Below are 17,070 nucleotides of genomic sequence, written 5' to 3'. Positions count from 1 at the left end.
ACCTGCTCTACATTCAGCTGTGGGACAGAGGAACTTGATTCCAGAGCTAGAAAGAAGCTGGACAAACTAGCAAGCCACAAACTCAGGGAAATCCAGACAAACCCCACTTGACAGAGCTCATACCCCAGCACTTGGTGCAGGCTTGTCTCTCCCTCGGGTAGGAGGTCTCAGCACCTGCTTGTGGGAGGGCAGCTGAACAGGATGGACATTCTCCAAACTCAGTCAAGTCTACAAAGACACATCTGATTTTTAATGGAGGAGTGACTTCCTTCTGGGAATGTTCTCGTGAGTCTGCTTAGCTGAAGGCTAAAAGCAGCTTATTTCAAAAAAAGAAAACCCATGTTGAGGTTCTCGGTTCACTGCATGCTCTCAGACCTCGCTGGTGACTTCAGCTCAGGCCTCAGGAATGTGTGTCTGGAATCAGAGCTCTGCCACCCTTCCTGGTGCTCCTTCCAGCAGCCCACACAGGCCTGTTTGAGCCTCCCACAACTCCGTCCACCTTCTGTCCCCACTAATCCTTGTCCTGCAGGCACGAGGCAGCAAACCAGACCCCACACACCTGTCCCCACACTGCTGTCCGTCCCTACACAAAGGTGCAGTGTGTGCAGCACAAACCCACCCACAGGACAGCCCCCAAGAGCTCCAAAACTGCTCCCTACACCTCTCTGCAGCAGCACCTGGGAGCTGCAGGAGAGCAGCAGCCAGTGTGGATCTCGGGAGCGCTCAGGCAGCTGCCAGGACAAGACCAGGAAGGCACAGCTCACGGCCAGGAGCCGTCCTGCCCCAGCTCACTGCCCAGCCAGCAGCGCTGGGACCGTCACCGCTCTGCCCACCCCGTGCCACCTCCTCCTGTACCCACACATCTCACTCCCTCTACAGCCACAGCTCCTGCTGGGACACAGCACGGCCCTGCCCGTGCTCCACGTGGCAGTGCCAGGGCTGAGCCACCTCCATCATCCAACTGCTCGTGGCAAGGAATCCAACGCCAGCACGAAGAGGAAGAAGGGGAAGCAGTGAGGAGATGACACCACAAGATTTCCAGTAGGCCACGCCAGTCTGGTCCCTCCTCCAGCATCCAGCTAACCACCGGGCCGTTTTCCCCAGGGAAGATTTTTGGAAAGGCAAGAAAAACATCCACCCTACACAGCCCCAAAGCAACCTGCACGTGGCTGGGGAGAAGCGGCAGACTGGGCCTTCACTTGCTCTCTCCTTCCCCGCCGCCAGGCCGAGGCTCTCGGGGCACAGAGGAGATCAGGCAGCTCCGCAGCCTCCGGACATTGCCTCAAAGCAGCCGGCCCCAGCCTCCAGAGGAACGTGTGGATCGGGAAGCGCCGCGGAACCTCCGGCGCCGCAGCTCTCCGAGCCCTCCCGCCCCGTCCCACCGCGCCAGTCCTTTGAAGAAAGGAATGAAGTCAAAAACGGGTATTTATTTCTGTGAAGTCTCTGAGCGTCTCCTCCTCGGCGCCGCTGTCCTGGGGGCTCCCGGCGGCCCCCCGGCCTCACTGCTGCCCGTTGTTCTCCGCGGGCTGCCCCGGGGGCTTGGCCTCGCCGTGCGAGGATGTCCCCTCGAAGCGCTGGGACGCGATGGCAGCTTGGTGGGACATGCTCTTCCTCACGATGTCCCCTTTCCTCCACAGCACCACCTCCTGCAGGGACACAGCCAAGGCTTGTCAGGGCTCCTGAGACCTTCTGCTGACACCTTCTGCTGCCCCACCCAGATCTGCAGGATGAACCAGGCTCGGTGTTCCACCCACAGCCAGGACGCACCTGACAGCGCAGCCTGCCCGAAATTTGGGCAGAGAGCTCCTCCCTGGGGTCTGGGCACACAGAGGACATCCACAGCCACCTCTGTCCTAGTGCCACTGAGAAGGTGAAGCACAGAAGCTCCACCACTGAGCAGAAAAGAAATCCCAGGCAGGCACTTTTAAGACTCCTCCCCACCACCACACACATCTGACCTGTATGGACATTCTTCTAGATCATCCTTCCATGTGATGAATCCCAAACTCTCTGTAGGTCCTTGTAAAAGCATCCCAATCAATCATCCACAGGTCCAAGGAGAACAGCAGCTCTGTTTCTCACCTGCTGTTTGAAGTAGCGTCTCTCCTCCTCATCAATCAGCACCAGATTGAGGTAATAACGCACAGAGAACTTCTTGTTGATGTCCCTCATGGTTGGAGTCAGCTCATAGCCAGCCAGAAAGAGCCTGATGGGAATGGACTCCCCTGGAAAGGGCACAGAGCTCTCAGCATAGACAGGATGCAGACAAAAACCAGGAGAGCAGCAGCAAAACACAAACTCACACGGCCACAACCTTTGTCACCGTTTCCACAAGTGGACTAACATGAGCTAGAAGGCCTCAACTCCCTTCAGAAACCAGCATGCACGGTCCACAGCCAGCTCCTGCCCTTGCTGACAGCTATTCCAGCTCCACTCTAACAGCACAGGACTCTTTTGGGACCTGCATCAAGACAGCACTGCAGGAAAAAATGAGTAAGGTGACATTTTCTCTGGCAGGTGACTCTGCCGGGCAAAGGAACAGTGGCACAGGAGATTGGCACAGAGCAGGAATACCATCTCTGCTCTGAGCTGCAGCAATGCCAGCTGGTGGCCCATGCCAACTGTGAATTTATAGCTGGTTTTGCCACCACTTCATCAAAAGAATTAAGTCATTGCAACTCATTCTGCCTCAGTTCCCCTCATCACACTGGAGAAGGAAGGGGATCAGGTCAATCCCCTGCTCTGAGCCCACCAGCAGAACAGGATGCTGAGCACACAGAGGAATACTGCAAGAGTTATATTCCCACTCCAAAAGCCTCCAGAAGAGGAATGCTGGGGGTTCCTGTGCCCTCTCACCTCTCACAGGTGCCCCATCCATGATCTCGTACTTGGCTATGGTGTCGTTCTCGTGGTACACGTTGGGCCCCGTGCCCGTCGTCTCCCTCTTGATGATGTCTATCTCCATGTGCTTGATCTTGATCCGCACCAGCAGGAAGTAGATCTTCCCCACAATCACATCTTTTAAATGGTACCTGGCACGAGAGGGGAGAAAGCCCCAGGATCAAGCCCTGTGCAGCAGAGCAGGGCTCGGGCTGAGGTGCAGGAACTTGCTAGGCAGGCACTTTGCTCTCATCCCCAGCAGATGGCAAATCAACCACCCCCATCAGCAACCAGCCCTTCATTTCCATCCTCTGCTCTTTTGGAAACCCAAGAGAACATTTAGCATGAGCAGATAAATGAAAAACATCACTTCAGGCTGAATATCTGCAAGAAACCCCTGTAAGAGCAAAGCTCCAAACTCAGTATTTCAGATCAATTAAAGCCAACACAAATCACAGAATCATTTAGGCTGGAAAAGACCTCTGAGATCATCGAGTCCAACCTTTGACCAACCACCACTTGCAGGGAGATTTGCCAGCACCAGCTGGGAAAGATGCACTAAGAGTAGTTTAAAAGAGCTCTTCCCAACTTCTTTGCTGGAGTTAATTCCCACTTCAGCTGTATGGCCTGGTAAGGAGTAAACACTGCATTTTGGAGACACCTGGAAGTACTGATCTGGCTGAGGAGACAGGGAGTGGGAAGTTACAGCAAGAATTTCATGCTGTGCTCCAGGCTCAGTGAGCCACAGCCACTGCTGCCCACTCCTTGATCCAGAGATACAGGGAAAGGAGAGGAGCCCAGGGGTCAGGGAGGATCCCAGCTGCCTCCCAGCCTCTCTGGAGCACGTGGACATGGAATTCCTTTGAGGAAACCTCTAGCAGGTGGGTCCCCACAGCCTCCAGCTGCTCCTGAGACACTCACTTGGACTTGTTGTACTCGAACTCGATGTGCAGGCAGTCCTCGATGCCCACTTCCATCTTGATGGAGGAGTTGAGCTCGGGGTAGGTGCTCAGGGTGTGCACAACGATGTCCATCTCCTTGACCACGTCGTTCAGCCTGCGGCTCACGGTGGCACGGAGGAAATACCTGCAGGGACAGTCCCCTCCCATCAGGGTCACGCAGGGGGCAGCAGGGACAGGGGCTGGGTGGTTTGGGCTGGACTATCCAAGCAGCCTCACTACACAGATCCATGGAAAGAGCTGAAACGCACTGGATTGCAAATCTAAATAAAACATGCGCTCAAACTCAATGGATTCACTGAGAAAGCTCCTTTTTCCCAGTGAAGCTTGGAAATTTCTCCTTGGCAAGGTGAGGTGCTCAGCTGAGAGAAGGACCAGCACTTCAAGAACCAGGAATAAGGGATGAAATAAGCAGGAAACCAAAGAATTGCCACGAGGAAGCAGAACAGCAAGGAACCTCCTCTTCCCATGTCATTTCTCTTTTAGTCCAGGTCTGAACAAAATAAACCCACAGCAAAAGAGCCCCCAGCTCTTGACATGTACCTGCCCCTGGAGCAGCCAACACCCCACACTGGAACAGACAGAAGGGAATTTGCAGGTGGAAAAGCAGGCTCCTCTCAGCTTCCATGCATTTGTGAGCCCGAGTTACCTAAGCCCCGTTTTTGGGATCCAAGGAACAGCCTGCACATGCTAAAACCACTGCCCTTCTGCAAGATTACATCAGGCTGTACAGCCACACCTCCCAGGGCAGATCTCAGACTTTTCCAACCCCCACTTTGAAACCAGTGAAAGGATTTTGAGTTGACTGAGTGCCTTGATGTGAAATATCATTTCTAACATGAACAAGGCACAAGCGAAGCATCTGTTTGCCTATCAAGCACAATTAAAGTTGACAAAACTGATTACAGCAAAAATATCCCACTGGATAAACTAAACCAAACATTTTATTTTGATTTTTTGAATTATCAAATAAATTAGCAAGTATTAGATTCAAAAGCGGCTAATTTCTCTTGTCACTCAAAAGGGGAAAAACAAGTTCCATAAAGAGCCTGATGCATGCTTGTAAATGAAAGATCTCAAAGGCAGCCTTTTACAACTCAGCTCTCAAAATTAATTTGGAGTTCTGCATCATCAGAGTGAACATCAGCACTTCCACAGAGGCAGGACTGGGGTCAGCCAGGGCAGGGGACTCACCGTAGCTTCACGTTCTGCCCCGTGTAGGACTCGTAAGGTTTCTCCACGTGTGTGAACTCAAAGTCAAATGTCTGTGACTGAGTGAACTCCCCAGGCCGGGCCAGGTCCTTCACCAGGGACACGAACTCATGGTGGTTCCCTCGGTCATAGTAGAGTTCTAGGAAAATGGAAATCCAGGTTAAGCTTAACCCCAGCTTAATGTCCAGGTCATTCCTTCCTTCCTTCAATACCATTCACAGAACCTACCAGGGGAGCCCATGGCTCCACAGAACTGCCCTTGTTCTCTGCTCTCCATCAGAGCCAGGTGCAGGCCACAGCTTTCCTCCCTGAAACAGGGAAAGATCCCCACAGTCCCCTTTACTACAATAAACCAAGAACTTGCCTTGAACACGAGTTGCCTATTATCAATATTAAATATGGTTTGCAGCTCACACAAACCCTTCCAATAATTTTCTGCACTGTATTCCAGGCCAAAGGCATTGCCACTGTGAGGAAAAACCACCACTGCCTGTCTGGAACAGACAGTGACAGAACAAAACAGAGGGGATAGGATTATTCCAACTGTTCCTGCTTATCCTCAGACAGCAAAGAGCTTGAGTAGCTCTGAGCTGCAGCAGGGAATAAATGACAATGTTGATCCTGCTGCACAGCTGCCCCATGTGTGCTGAATCCACTGCTCCTCCATGGATCACACATTAATGGCCATGGTGAAGGAAGAGCTCTCACCTCTGGAAGCGCTGCTCAAACCAGCTCAAGTGACCAGCATTGCCTCGCTTTTCCCCACAACCTTCCCACATCAGCAGGAAAATAAACATTTCCTCATTTAATGAAAGCAATCCTCCACACCTCCACAGAGTTTTCTGCCACAAGACAAAGCAACAAAACCCTTAAAACTCTTCAATTTGCATGAACAGCTTGGGATTACCCAAAACCATCAATGAAACCTGCCCTTCCCAGCCCTGCGTGTGAGCCTGTGCCTACAGGACACCCACACAGTCCTTCTGCAAGGCAAAGCCTTTCTGCTTAGATGAGCAAACAAAAACCTAAGTCATCACACAATCACACACACTCAAGCTCAGTGTCAGCACTAAACTGTGCAGAGGAGGCTTCTGAGAGGTATTAGAGGTGCTCAGGAACTGCAGTTCTGCCCTCCTTGAGATGCACAATGAGATTTCAGCTTTTAAGTGATGCCTGTTTCTCACAGCCCTTTGCTCACCTTATCTCTCTAATGGAAATTTTGGCACTAGAGCTCTCCTCACTTACGCACAACACCAAATGTCACCAAGCCCTTTAGGCTGGGCAGGTGACATAAATAACCAAGCCTCTCTCAGTGCACTGAATTTGTGTGTCCACTGAGAGGAAAGAGCTCACTGATGTGACAGGGAGAAGCCACGTGCCAACAGAAAAAGAGGAACCAGCCACACAAAAAGAGGAATCAGCCCAGACCATCGTGACACAGGATGCAGAAGGCACAAATCAAACTTAAGGCAAGGAGAGAGAAATGTCAGCGCACTGAGCTCTCTGCTACCTCAGAAGGTCATGTTTGGCATCCTGCAGAGTGATGTTTCCCACACTCCAGCCCGTCAAACAGGTATAAGCTGTAATTTCAGCTTTTCAGAGCTGTAAGGTTTCCAGACTGAGAAAATAACCTGCCATTAATAACAAACAAAATAACAAGCCACCAACATTTCGGTGGCTTGCTCAGGCCACAGCCATCAGAGGTAAAACCATCTGGAATGGGTTCCATGCTCACCTGAGAGCAGGCAGGACCCAGCACTCAGTCTGGCCTCTGGTACCTGCTCTGGAGCATCTTCCCTGTAAAACATCCCTCCTTCTCCTCCCAGTCCCCCTGCCTGTTAAATTGTCTCACCTCCACGCTGACCTCGTGGCAGCAAGAAGTCAGAATACCAGGCCTGAGATGGAAAGCACTGAGAAGTGCAATTAGTGGTACAAACTTCAGTGATTTATCTAAGATGCCCGAGGGGAGTAAGGACTAATGTGCAGCCACAGCAGCTGGAACACACCCTGTTTGGGCAATAATGTGCATACAAAGAAGTTATTCCATACAGGCCTGGCTCAAAAGTCATCCAAAACAGGGAATGAGGAGCAGGCAAGGCAGCACAGCAGAGACAGTGGAGCAGGAAACAAAGTTCATGCTTTATTTCCACTGCCAACCATATCAACAGGAACTCATAACCTGGCTCCTGATGAATAGCCTCCATCATTTACACGCTTCCCTCCTTCCCAAAAACCAGAGTCAGGCACAAGCAAAGCCAATAAAACTCTCAAACAGCAGCATCGGGGTTGGGTGGGAAATCTGCTCACGTTCTCTCACCACACGATTTGCAATGCAAAGGCTGCAGGCCCCTGGCTCCAGCAGTGATTTTAGGGTTTAGAGCAGAGCACAGAGAGCCACAGATGTGAGGCCTCACACGCAGCCACATCACTGGGAAGGCACATCCTGGACTTATTTTGGCTGGTGGGACTCAAGGCATGTCCGTGGAGCACAGACAGCTCCGCTCCAATGGACAAGTGGGTGTGGCAGCTGCCTTTCCTCTATGAAAGCAGGAAATATTAAACCTGAATTGGTTACACGCACAGATAACCACGAGTTTTGAACAGCCTGAAGTCACCCGACCAACCGTGCAGAGATGTGAGGAGTAGAAGGTGGGATCAGCCCAGCTGAGCCTGCAGGCCTCAGGAGAGGTGATCTACCCAGGGAAAAGGGACATATGGACAAAATCCACCCCATCAGCATCCCTAGGCTGGCACTAAGGATCAGCAGGCACACGAGAGAAGCAGGAGCAGCCAGCCTGGATGGAGCAGGGCCTGGCAGCTGGCATTGGCAGCAGGTCTGGGCTCACCTGCAGCTGCAGGACGGAACCAAAGTGTGCCCAGCTTGGAGCTGAAGTCGGTGACCGAGCAGAAGTGAGAAATTAGGACAGGAGAACAATGACCTGGAAAAGGACTGGAATGCCCTTCCTTCTGCCAGGGTTCAAGCCTGGAGAACAGGCCAGGCTGCCCAGCTCGGAGGGCAGAATCATTTCAGGCAGCCGTGGGAATGCTGCGTGCAGCCGAGCATCGCTCTGGGGCGAGAGGAACCTGCTTGATACCAGTGGGATCCCAGCACCGTGGGGCTCAGCAATGCCCCCACACCCCGGTACCAGTGGGATCCCAGCACCGTGGGGCTCAGCAATACCCCAACACCCTGGTACCAGTGGGATCCCAGCACCGTGGGGCACAGCAATGCCCCCAGACCCCAGTACCAGTGGGATCCCAGTACCAGTGGGATCCCAGCACCGTGGGGCTCAGCAATGCCTCCACACCCCGGTACCAGTGGGATCCCAGCACCGTGGGGCTCAGCAATGCCTCCACACCCCAGTACCAGTGGGATCCCAGCACCGTGGGGCTCAGCAATGCCTCCACACCCCGGTACCAGTGGGATCCCAGCACCGTGGGGCACAGCAATGCCCCCAGACCCCGGTACCAGTGGGATCTCAGCACCGTGGGGCTCAGCAATGCCTCCACACCCCGGTACCAGTGGGATTACCAGAGGATGCAGTGATGCTCCCTGGCCTCTCAGCATCAGCAGTGCTCTCTGAACCCCTGGCATCCGCAGGAATCTCCGTACCATTGGGTTCAGCAATGCTGCCCAGACCCGTGGCACCAGTGATCCCCCCCTGGAGCCCCGGTACCGGTGGGATGCCGGCACCGTGAGGTGCAGCGATGCTCCCGGCACCCACGAGGGGCATCAGGAAGGGATACCCGGGCCCGCAGGCCGCCCCGCTCACCGATCTGCCCGATGAACTCCACTTTGATGCCCTGGTGCTCCAGACGCTTGTTGGGGTTCTTGAGGGTGAGGACCACCCGCCCCGACACGGTCTCGCCGTCGTAGAAGAGGAAGTATTTCTCCTTCTTGCCTTCCTCCGTCTTGTGCTCCACCCGCCGCCGGCTCTCGGCGTCGCTCAGCACCAGCTCCAGCTCCGGGCTCTGCCCGAACCCGAAGAAGCTCATGGTCCCGGGATGCGGCGCGGAGCGGCGCGGGCGGACCCCGCGGCCCCGCTGGCGGATCGCGGCCGGGGCGGGGCTGCGCGGGGCGGCGGCGACGCCGGGGAAGGGGCCGGGGCCGGGGCGGCGGCGGCGGCGGCGGCGCGGGGGGGGCCCGCAATGCGGCAGCGCTGCCGGGGCGGCGGCGGCGGGACCCGCGCACCGCGCACCGCGCACCGCGCACCGCGCACCGCGCACCGCGCACCGCGCACCGCGCACCGCGCACCGCGCACCGCGCACCGCGCACCGCGCACCGCGCACCGCCCGCCCCGCTCCTTCCGGGGCAGCGCCGCCGCCATTGGCCCGCGCCGCCCCGCGCCCGCCATTGGCGCGTTCGAAGGCGGGCGGCGGCGGGATGGCGGCGGAGCGGCTGAGCAGCGCGCTCGGCGGGTGGCGGCTGCACGACCTGGCCCCAGGTGCGGGATCGGGATCGGGATCGGGATCAGGGTTAGGGTCGGGATTAGGATCTCCCGACCTCTGTTCCCGTCTTGGTCGCTGTGCTTCTCGGTCTGTTTCCCGGTCCTGCTCTCCGTCTCAATCTTTCTGCCGCTGTCCCGGTCCTGGTCCTTGTTCCGGTCGCGGTTTCGGTCCCCGTCCGGGTCCCTATTCCGGTCCCGCTCTCTGTCATGGTCTCTCTCCCGGTGTCTGTCTCTTTCCCGTTCTCTCTCTTTCTCTGTCCCGGTATCCGCCTCGGTGTCGGTCTCTGCATCCCTCTCGGTCCTGCCTCGGTCCCGCTCCCGGTTTAAGTCCCGCTCTCTCTGTCCCGGTGTCCCGGTGTTGGTGTCAGGCTGTGTCCCGCTCTCTCTGTCCCGGTGTCTGTGTGTCTCCGCTCGGTCCCGGTCCGGGTGTCCCGGTGTCTGTGTGTCTCTCTCGGTCCCGGTCCGGGTGTCCCGGTGTCTGTGTGTCCCTGTGTCTGTGTGCCTCCTCTCTCTCTCGGTCCCGGTCCGTGTGTCCCGGTTCGGGGCAGCGGGATGCGCTGGCTCCTGCCGCTGACAGCGGCTCCCCTTGGCGCGCCCGTGCCCCGCTGGATTTGGGTATTTGCGTTTATTTTGGGTGAAATGCGCGTTTCGGAGAAATCTCACCCTTAGCGATTAATAAACTTTGTTTGTTTGTTTTTCTCAGTGTGGGTGGACACGGTGTGGGACCTGGATTTCACGGAGACCGAGCCTCTGGATCCCTACATAGCAGAGGAGATCACGGCCGATGGGCTCCACACCTTTACCTGCCTGTACCGAGCTCTCGAGCCCTTTGCCACCGGGGACCAGGAGAGCAGAGAGGTGACATCACCTGAACACAGAGCCAGCCACTCCCACTTTCCTTTTTCCACATCTGTCTTGCCTTGAAATTCGCAAAATATTCATAAACTATTCAAACAATTCCTGCTCTGTGTGCTGGAATGCTTCAGAAGGAAGCTATTCCCAAATTGTAAGAATAGAGTTTAGCATAATATTAAGTATATATAGTGTTATGTATTTTAATTATTAAAACACTTTTTAAAGCATATAATACATAAGGAGTTGGTCACGGTGGCACCTGTTAAAATCTGAATAATGTCTGGTTTTGGACATCCATGTTATTCCAGGATTCCTCACTATTCCTGTCTTGCCTCAGAATGTCTGGACCTTGTTTGCTGAGAACAGCCTGTCCCACCAGGCCCTGGTGGCTGTGCTGCATCACTTTGTGCACGTGGGCCAGCACTCAAAAGCCAACACGCAGCAGAGGGTGTTTGGTCTGCACTCAGCTGGGCTGTACCTGCTGCTGCTGGAGATCCCAGGTGAGCCTGGGGATGTGCCTGGGGCCAGGCAGGATTGGGTTTGTCACAATTTGTAACAATTCCAGGTGGTGGTGGTGGCTTGATGTCCCTGAAATGCTCGGGGGCTGAGCTGAGCGTGGTGTGAGTGCTGAGCAGTGTCACGGGCTGGTGGCAGCCTGGCCTCCTGTCACAGAGGGGTTTGGTGGCCTCAGTGCAGGTTCTGTGTGCTGTGACAAGGTGACAGAGGAGCCTGCACAGTGCACTGAGCTGGAACCACACAGGTCCCTCTGCTCTGACAGCCAAGGCAGGAGCTTAATCTTGTTCCTGCTCTGTAAACAGGGAGCATTTCACCGTGCAGCACATTTGGATTTGGGTTTGTTTGTGAAAACAGAAATATCAGTTTAAAATAACGAGCAGCTGAGTGTTTCCAGCAGGTTAGTTCACAGCAGGATCCCTTTGTATTCCAGCACACCAGGAAGTTTTGCTGATCCCCATGGTGCAGCTGGTGATCCTGCTGGAATGTGGCACTGCTGCTGATGCATCAGCCTGGTGCAGCTCTAGCAGCTCCTTTTTCTTCTCTTGAACTTTCTCAGGCTCTGGGACACCTGTGGAGAGATCACAGAATCACAAACTGGTTTGGGTTGGGAGGGATCTTAAAGCTTATCTCATTCCATGGGGAGGGACACTTTCCACTAGACCAGGTTGCTCCAGCCTGGCCTTGAGCACTTCCAGGGGTGGGATGTGATGCCCAGATGATTTGATGTTCTCTGTATTTTGTCTGGAAGAGGACTGATGTTGTCTTTTCTGGGCAGGCAGCATCGTCAACCAGGTGTTCCACCAAGTGATGTTTGATAAATGTCTTCACACCCTGACAAAATGCTGGCCTCAAGAGCTGAGGAAGAGGAAGAAGGCACACACTCAAAGCTCTCAGCCCACTGCCAGAAGGAACAGAAAGAAAGGGAAACCATGCAGGAATGACAACTCCAGTGTAAGATGTTTGAGCAATCTCTTCAGATACAAATCCCTATTAGTGAGTGAGTTGTTGGCAAGCTGTTTGTCTTTTCTGCCAATATAGATAGAAGAGATGTTGGAAGAGGAGGAGGAAGAGGATGCTGAGAATGTTTATTTCTCAGCAGAAGATATTCTCCAAGTCCGCAACGCCATCTTCCTTCTTCTGAAAAACTTCCTAAGACTTCTGTCCAAGTTCTCCCTAAAAGAAAAGCCTCAGTGTGTGCAGAACTGCGTGCAGGTAAAAAAAGATCCAGCTTGAGGAACCTTATGTCCCCTAACAAAGACTTTTTGAGGATGCAGAGCATTCCATGTGGAGGGGTGGCAGCAGGGTGCCTGCTCTGTGTCTGCCTCTCATGCTGAACACCTGCAAGTGTTTTGTTCATGCAATCAGAATGGTTTGCATTGGAAGGGACCTTAAATCTCATCTTGCTCCACCCCCTGCCATGAGAGAGACACCTTCCACTATCCCAGGTTCCTCCAAACCCTATCCAGCCTGGCCTTGGACACTTCCAGGGATCCAGGAGCAGCCACCACTTGTTCCTGGGGGGAGCTTCTGGGTTTGGGCTCTGCTTTTGTTCTGCTTCAAGGGAGGTGTTTGAAAGTTAAACCCAGTGGTGTGACCCAGACATCCCAGAGCCCTGCTCACCCTCCCCTCAGGGGCCTGAGCTCACCTTGGCTCTCTTCCCTTGCAGGTCTTTGTTGAGATGACCAGCTTTGAGCCAGTGCTCCACGAGTTCGAGTTCTCAGCAGCCATGTGAGCAAATAATTCTTAATAATTCTTAATGTTTATATGATGCTTTGAACCAGTAAAGCCCTCAGTGCTTGTGTTATTGTCCTGTGCATATAAAAATGAAAGTAACAAATTCTCCTATAAAGATAATTCAGATGTGTTCCATGTGCTAACAGCAAACAGCATCTTGTGAATACTGAATGTTTTGCAGTCAATGAATGTGGGCCTGATATTTCTGAGTCTGAAAAGGTTTTCAGCCTGCCAGTGGCTGATTCTTTCCCAAGGGAAAATTTATCAGGAGACTCTTTGTTTCAAGGACAATTTCTGTAAATAACTTAGGTTTCTCAAAACAATCTGTACAGCTGTGCTGATTGTGTTTCTCTTGTTCCACCAATGGGACTAGAGACGTGCTGTTCCCTTTACCAATCATGTTAAGTCTGTTATCAGAACACCTTATAAAAGGTACCAAAAAGTAGACAATAAAGCCTTCTGATGATCTCCCTTTGAACTGGAGTCAAGCACCTTTATTTTGTGTCCAACAGCGACAAATGAACTCTTTTAACAGTCAGAGTTACTCTGATGAGAGGTGAAGACATCTCTTTGCCTTCTTTTCTTAGGGATGTTAATAAAGCCAAGTACATTCCTGAGCTGGCCTATTACGGACTTCACTTACTGTGTTCCCCTCTCCATGGCACAGAAGATAAGGTACAAGTTAAACAGAATCTTCTTTCCTTCTCTGCATGTCATTTTTGCTTGTATGGTTTTTACTTTTAGGAATGGGGATACAATTTAACATCACAGTCACCTCAGGACACCACCCCAGCCCTTATTCCCTTTGGGCTTCTTTGCTGCAGCACTTGCGTGCATGAATTCTGTGCTCTGCTGACTCTCACAGCAAATGAATTGACAACAAAGGAGAGCTGCAGTGGCACTGGGTCTCTGAACCTTAAAGAAGAGAATTCCAGGTGGCTGCCCTTCCCTGGAATGTTGTGGTTCCCTGCTAGATGGAGCTGCAGCACCGCCTGGCAGCGTGTGAGGGGCTGGGCTGTGCAGTGCTCTGTGCTCTCGGTGAGGCTGAGCAGGGCTGCTTGTTGCTCAGAGAACTCTCTGTGATCCTGGAGCAGCCAGTTCTGCAGGAAACTTTGTCTTTATTTGTTTAAATCAGCAGCAGAGCAGGGCATCTGGCACTCACCTGAGTGCTGCTGCTCTGCCTGGGGCTGCTGAGGGCTGGGTGTGCCCGAGCTGTGTCTGTGTGACCCCCTGGGCTGGTTCTGAGCCTGAGGATGGGAATCAGCAGCTGTCTGGTCAGGAAGGGCTGGAGTGCTCAGTAACCTGCTCATTCCTGAGTGCCAGCCCAGCTCCAGCAGCCCTAGGCCTGCGTGTTTCTGCCTCTTTGGTTTCTCAGTGCAGCACGAGGTTTTTGGAGCTGCTGACATTTGTGGTGACAGGGAGGTGTTGTCACTCCCCTTCCCAGACCTGCCTCATCTTCCCTGCCTCTCCTGCTTGCTCAGGGGATGTCAGCACCGTGAGGCAAAGCCGTGGTCCCAAAAAACATGACAAGGGAGGAAACTCCAAAAGTTCAAGTGCAGATGGTGATACAAAACATGTATTTAGCTTAAGACATCTCCTGTACAAAACCCAGTGAGTTTCCTCAAATTCCAAATATTTCTGGCAAAAAAAGTCTGCAGGGGACTTTGGAGGGGGAATTTTGCCCTCTTGGGAGGGAAGCTGTTAATGCTTTTGGAAAGGCCTTCTGAGACCTTGCTGAACTTGCATGAGAACATCACAGCCAGGACAGATGTTGTGTGTATTCAGAAAGTTTCCTCTTGGAATTTCTTGGCTAGGAGTCATGCTTTAACATGTGCTGTTTTTTGGTTCTAAACTTGAGTCAGAATTATTTCATGACCCTGGAGTGCCTATCCATGGAAAAGAGGCTGCCAATAACCTCTTCTTTGCAGACCCTTCGATGTGTGTTCCAGCAGCTCCTCAATGTCATTCTGATGGTGGAGAGCAGGGGGGGTTCCAGGCGTGAGCCCCTTCCCATCACATCAGCTGTGACCAGCGCCAGGAACCAGGCTGTGAAATTCATCAGGTGATGTTCAGAGCTCTGAGCATGGCTGCTCCTTTCTTCTGCCATGCCTTTGCCTTGCTGTTGAGGTGATAAAGGGATGAGACAAACTGGCACTGGCTTTGAAGTTGTTTGTGCAAATGAGGCTTAATTAAAATGTCTGGAATGGGAATTTACTGAGTTTGCTGGCAGAGGGGGAAGAAGGTGCTGTGGAAAGGATCCATTTTCTGTATTTTGCTTTGTGTCAGTTTTTCAGGTCTTGGTTTTACTACAGAGACTTGTGAAGGAAATGAAAGATTAACATGGAGCTCATTCCTCTGTAGTTCTTTGCTCTCTCCTGCTTAATGATATGTTTTGCCTTTGTTTATTCCCCCTGTTGGGGATCCGTGTTGTTGGAAGTGTAGTTTGTGCAGAGATCCCCAGACAACATACAAAAGTAGATTTATAGATAATATATAGTAGAAAAGAGAACAAAGAAGCTTTTCATGTTACTCTTCTACTTGTTAGAAAGGTATGGGAAGAAATTATTTTGTGTCTGCAAAGCCAGGTTAATGTGAAAAGTAAGGATGGTTCTCTGAACATTTCCTGCTGCACTTATGATTCCAGAATTGTGGCCACTTTTCCTGACTTTTCAAATGCATTCCAGAGGGAATGTACTTGATTTTTCCTCTGTTATACACCAGCTTTGTTAAAATCTGCTTCTCTCTTTCCCTCCTGTGCAGTTCTCTGGTAGATGAGCTGAAAGAAGCTGTTTATTCTGTTCTGCGAATATTGCTCCAACATATCTGTGCCAAGGTATGCCAAGCTCTGCCACTTCTGGAGCTGGAGAACTCGTGTGGATACATTGGAATATCATTAATAGCTTAGGAAATCAGTTTTCACAATCTTTTGTAAGGAATGAAAAGGTGTGATGGTGAAGTAGTGACTGAGGAAGCTGTGATGATTCTCCCTGCTATTGTTGAATGTGAACGTATCAGCTCATTAAATAAAAAAATACTTCTCTTAAGCCCTGAAATGCCTTTCTGGCATCCAGAGCAGAGCAGTGAAGTATCACAGGGTGCCCTTGCCCTTGTCTTTCAGGTCCCAGACAAGGCTGATTATCGCACCTACGCTGCCCAGGCCCTGGTGACCCTGATGAACAAATTCCCGTGTGCAGAGTTCGCTGAATTCATCGCTTGGCTTTATAAATACTCACTCAACCAAGTAAGTGCATCTCCTTCATGTTTTGGAGATGAAGGGTTCAATCTCAGCACTGAATAGCTCTGTCACTGCTGGTACCCAGAGGCAAGAAAACTCTGTGTTCACTTCCATTAACAGAGCACCTTGTGTGCTTTTTCATCCTGCAGGTTTCCTACAGAGTGTTTGCTCTTGATGTAGCCTTGGCTTTGTTGGAGTTGTCAGAGAGGAACCCAGACAGCTCCTTGTCTCTGGATCATCAGAATTTCCTAAAGCACAAGTTTTTAGTGCAGGTCATGGTGTTTGGCCGGTGCTCTGACAAATCCCCCGTGGTCCGGAGCAAAGCTCTCAGCAGCTTTGCCCATTGTCTCGAAATGAAAACTTCTACCTTGGAGAGCATTCAGGACTTGCTACAGAGCTGTGAGTATTATGGGCACATGAGGTAATGAAAACTGTTCCTGAACTTTCAAGGGAATAGCTGCTGGGAGTTAGGAGTTGTCAGGAACTTAAGAACTGGCACACGACGTCCTAACGTATTGTGTCATAACAAGCCTCGTTACTTATGAAGCCTTATATTTGGATTTATTCTCATGTACCAGTTCTAAAGAGATTCCTCTGCCAGGTCCCTTTGAAGGATGTTTACAGACAACCAAAATTGCTCATTGGGGGGAAGAAAAAGAAAAAAAAGGCAGTTCATTCTTGCCTGACAGCTGATTAAATCTTGAGTTGCCTTTTGCTTCTGCTAAGTTGTTCTGTTCGTGACTGGCATTCCGAGCTCCCTCAGGTGTGGTGAAGGCCAGATGGCACGATTCAGAGCCTGCACACAGCAGCCCACGGTTAGATTGCTTGCCTGAATAAAATTTGGAATGACAGAATATCCAGAATTAAAATACTTTGTTTGATTTCCTTTTTTATTTCTCTTTTTTGGCAGCTTCTGTCCGCACAGTGTTGGAAGAAAACACAAACACTGCGAGCATGACAGTCGGTGCAGAAGGTATAGATTCATTCTTTTCCAGTAAGTCTCAGGCTTTTCTTGGCATGCCATTTCCTAAAAATACACATATCTGTTAAACCTAGGGCATGCATGAGGCTCTCTGTTTAACACTGAACCATCTTCTTGCCAGGTGAATAGATGCCTTTATTATTCAGCTTTTATTTTTTCTTTCAGCTGTGTCCAACCATCCACTGAAGACCTTACCAACTTTCAAAACTATCGAGCTGGCAGACAGCACTGACACTCCTGGGCCTGATG

At 51.9% G+C, this 17,070-nt stretch overlaps 3 protein-coding genes across 5 annotated transcripts in view; 1 reads left to right on the top strand and 2 right to left on the bottom strand.

Annotated features, from left to right (window-relative positions):
- The window catches only part of ACAD8 (acyl-CoA dehydrogenase family member 8), a 134,408-nt gene that overhangs the window by 14,483 nt on the left and 102,855 nt on the right, over positions 1 to 17,070 (bottom strand). The gene's annotated exons all lie outside the window — the stretch shown is intronic.
- On the bottom strand, positions 1,410 to 9,278 carry VPS26B (VPS26 retromer complex component B). The gene is made up of 6 exons (XM_058857249.1): positions 8,825 to 9,278; positions 5,034 to 5,190; positions 3,802 to 3,966; positions 2,857 to 3,032; positions 2,083 to 2,225; positions 1,410 to 1,646 (listed from the first exon to the last, which is right to left on the bottom strand). The coding sequence occupies exons 1-6, from the start codon at positions 9,045 to 9,047 to the stop codon at positions 1,500 to 1,502; spliced, it is 1,011 nt and encodes a 336-aa protein (XP_058713232.1). The 5' UTR covers positions 9,048 to 9,278; the 3' UTR covers positions 1,410 to 1,499.
- The window catches only part of NCAPD3 (non-SMC condensin II complex subunit D3), a 31,793-nt gene continuing 24,079 nt past the window's right edge, over positions 9,357 to 17,070 (top strand). For 2 of the 3 annotated variants that reach the window (XM_058857247.1, XM_058857245.1), the window contains exons 1-13: positions 9,357 to 9,496; positions 10,203 to 10,357; positions 10,692 to 10,854; positions 11,646 to 11,821; positions 11,909 to 12,082; positions 12,537 to 12,598; positions 13,192 to 13,279; positions 14,533 to 14,666; positions 15,365 to 15,437; positions 15,723 to 15,845; positions 15,989 to 16,238; positions 16,750 to 16,812; positions 16,987 to 17,070. In XM_058857247.1, coding sequence (XP_058713230.1) covers positions 9,436 to 9,496; positions 10,203 to 10,357; positions 10,692 to 10,854; positions 11,646 to 11,821; positions 11,909 to 12,082; positions 12,537 to 12,598; positions 13,192 to 13,279; positions 14,533 to 14,666; positions 15,365 to 15,437; positions 15,723 to 15,845; positions 15,989 to 16,238; positions 16,750 to 16,812; positions 16,987 to 17,070 — 1,606 coding nt within the window. In that variant the 5' untranslated portion in view covers positions 9,357 to 9,435. Of the gene's footprint in view, positions 9,497 to 10,202; positions 10,358 to 10,691; positions 10,855 to 11,645; positions 11,822 to 11,908; positions 12,083 to 12,536; positions 12,599 to 13,191; positions 13,280 to 14,532; positions 14,667 to 15,364; positions 15,438 to 15,722; positions 15,846 to 15,988; positions 16,239 to 16,749; positions 16,813 to 16,986 lie in introns of those variants that run through there. The other variant, XM_058857246.1, reaches the window with a different exon arrangement.

This window comes from Poecile atricapillus, chromosome 25 (genome assembly GCF_030490865.1).
Source record: "Poecile atricapillus isolate bPoeAtr1 chromosome 25, bPoeAtr1.hap1, whole genome shotgun sequence".
NCBI lineage: Eukaryota > Metazoa > Chordata > Aves > Passeriformes > Paridae > Poecile > Poecile atricapillus.
This window is presented reverse-complemented; position numbering and strand designations above follow the sequence as displayed.

Bases quoted from the DNA above. Each gene is read 5' to 3' on its own strand.
- VPS26B (XM_058857249.1), bottom strand. From the start codon at position 9,047: ATGAGCTTCTTCGGGTTCGGGCAGAGCCCGGAGCTGGAGCTGGTGCTG. The intron at 2,226-2,856 runs GTGAGAGGGCAC...TGCCCTTTCCAG, and splicing joins GGATGGGGCACCTGTGAGAG to GGGAGTCCATTCCCATCAGG. The intron at 1,647-2,082 runs GTGAGAAACAGA...GTGTCCCTGCAG, and splicing joins GACGCTACTTCAAACAGCAG to GAGGTGGTGCTGTGGAGGAA.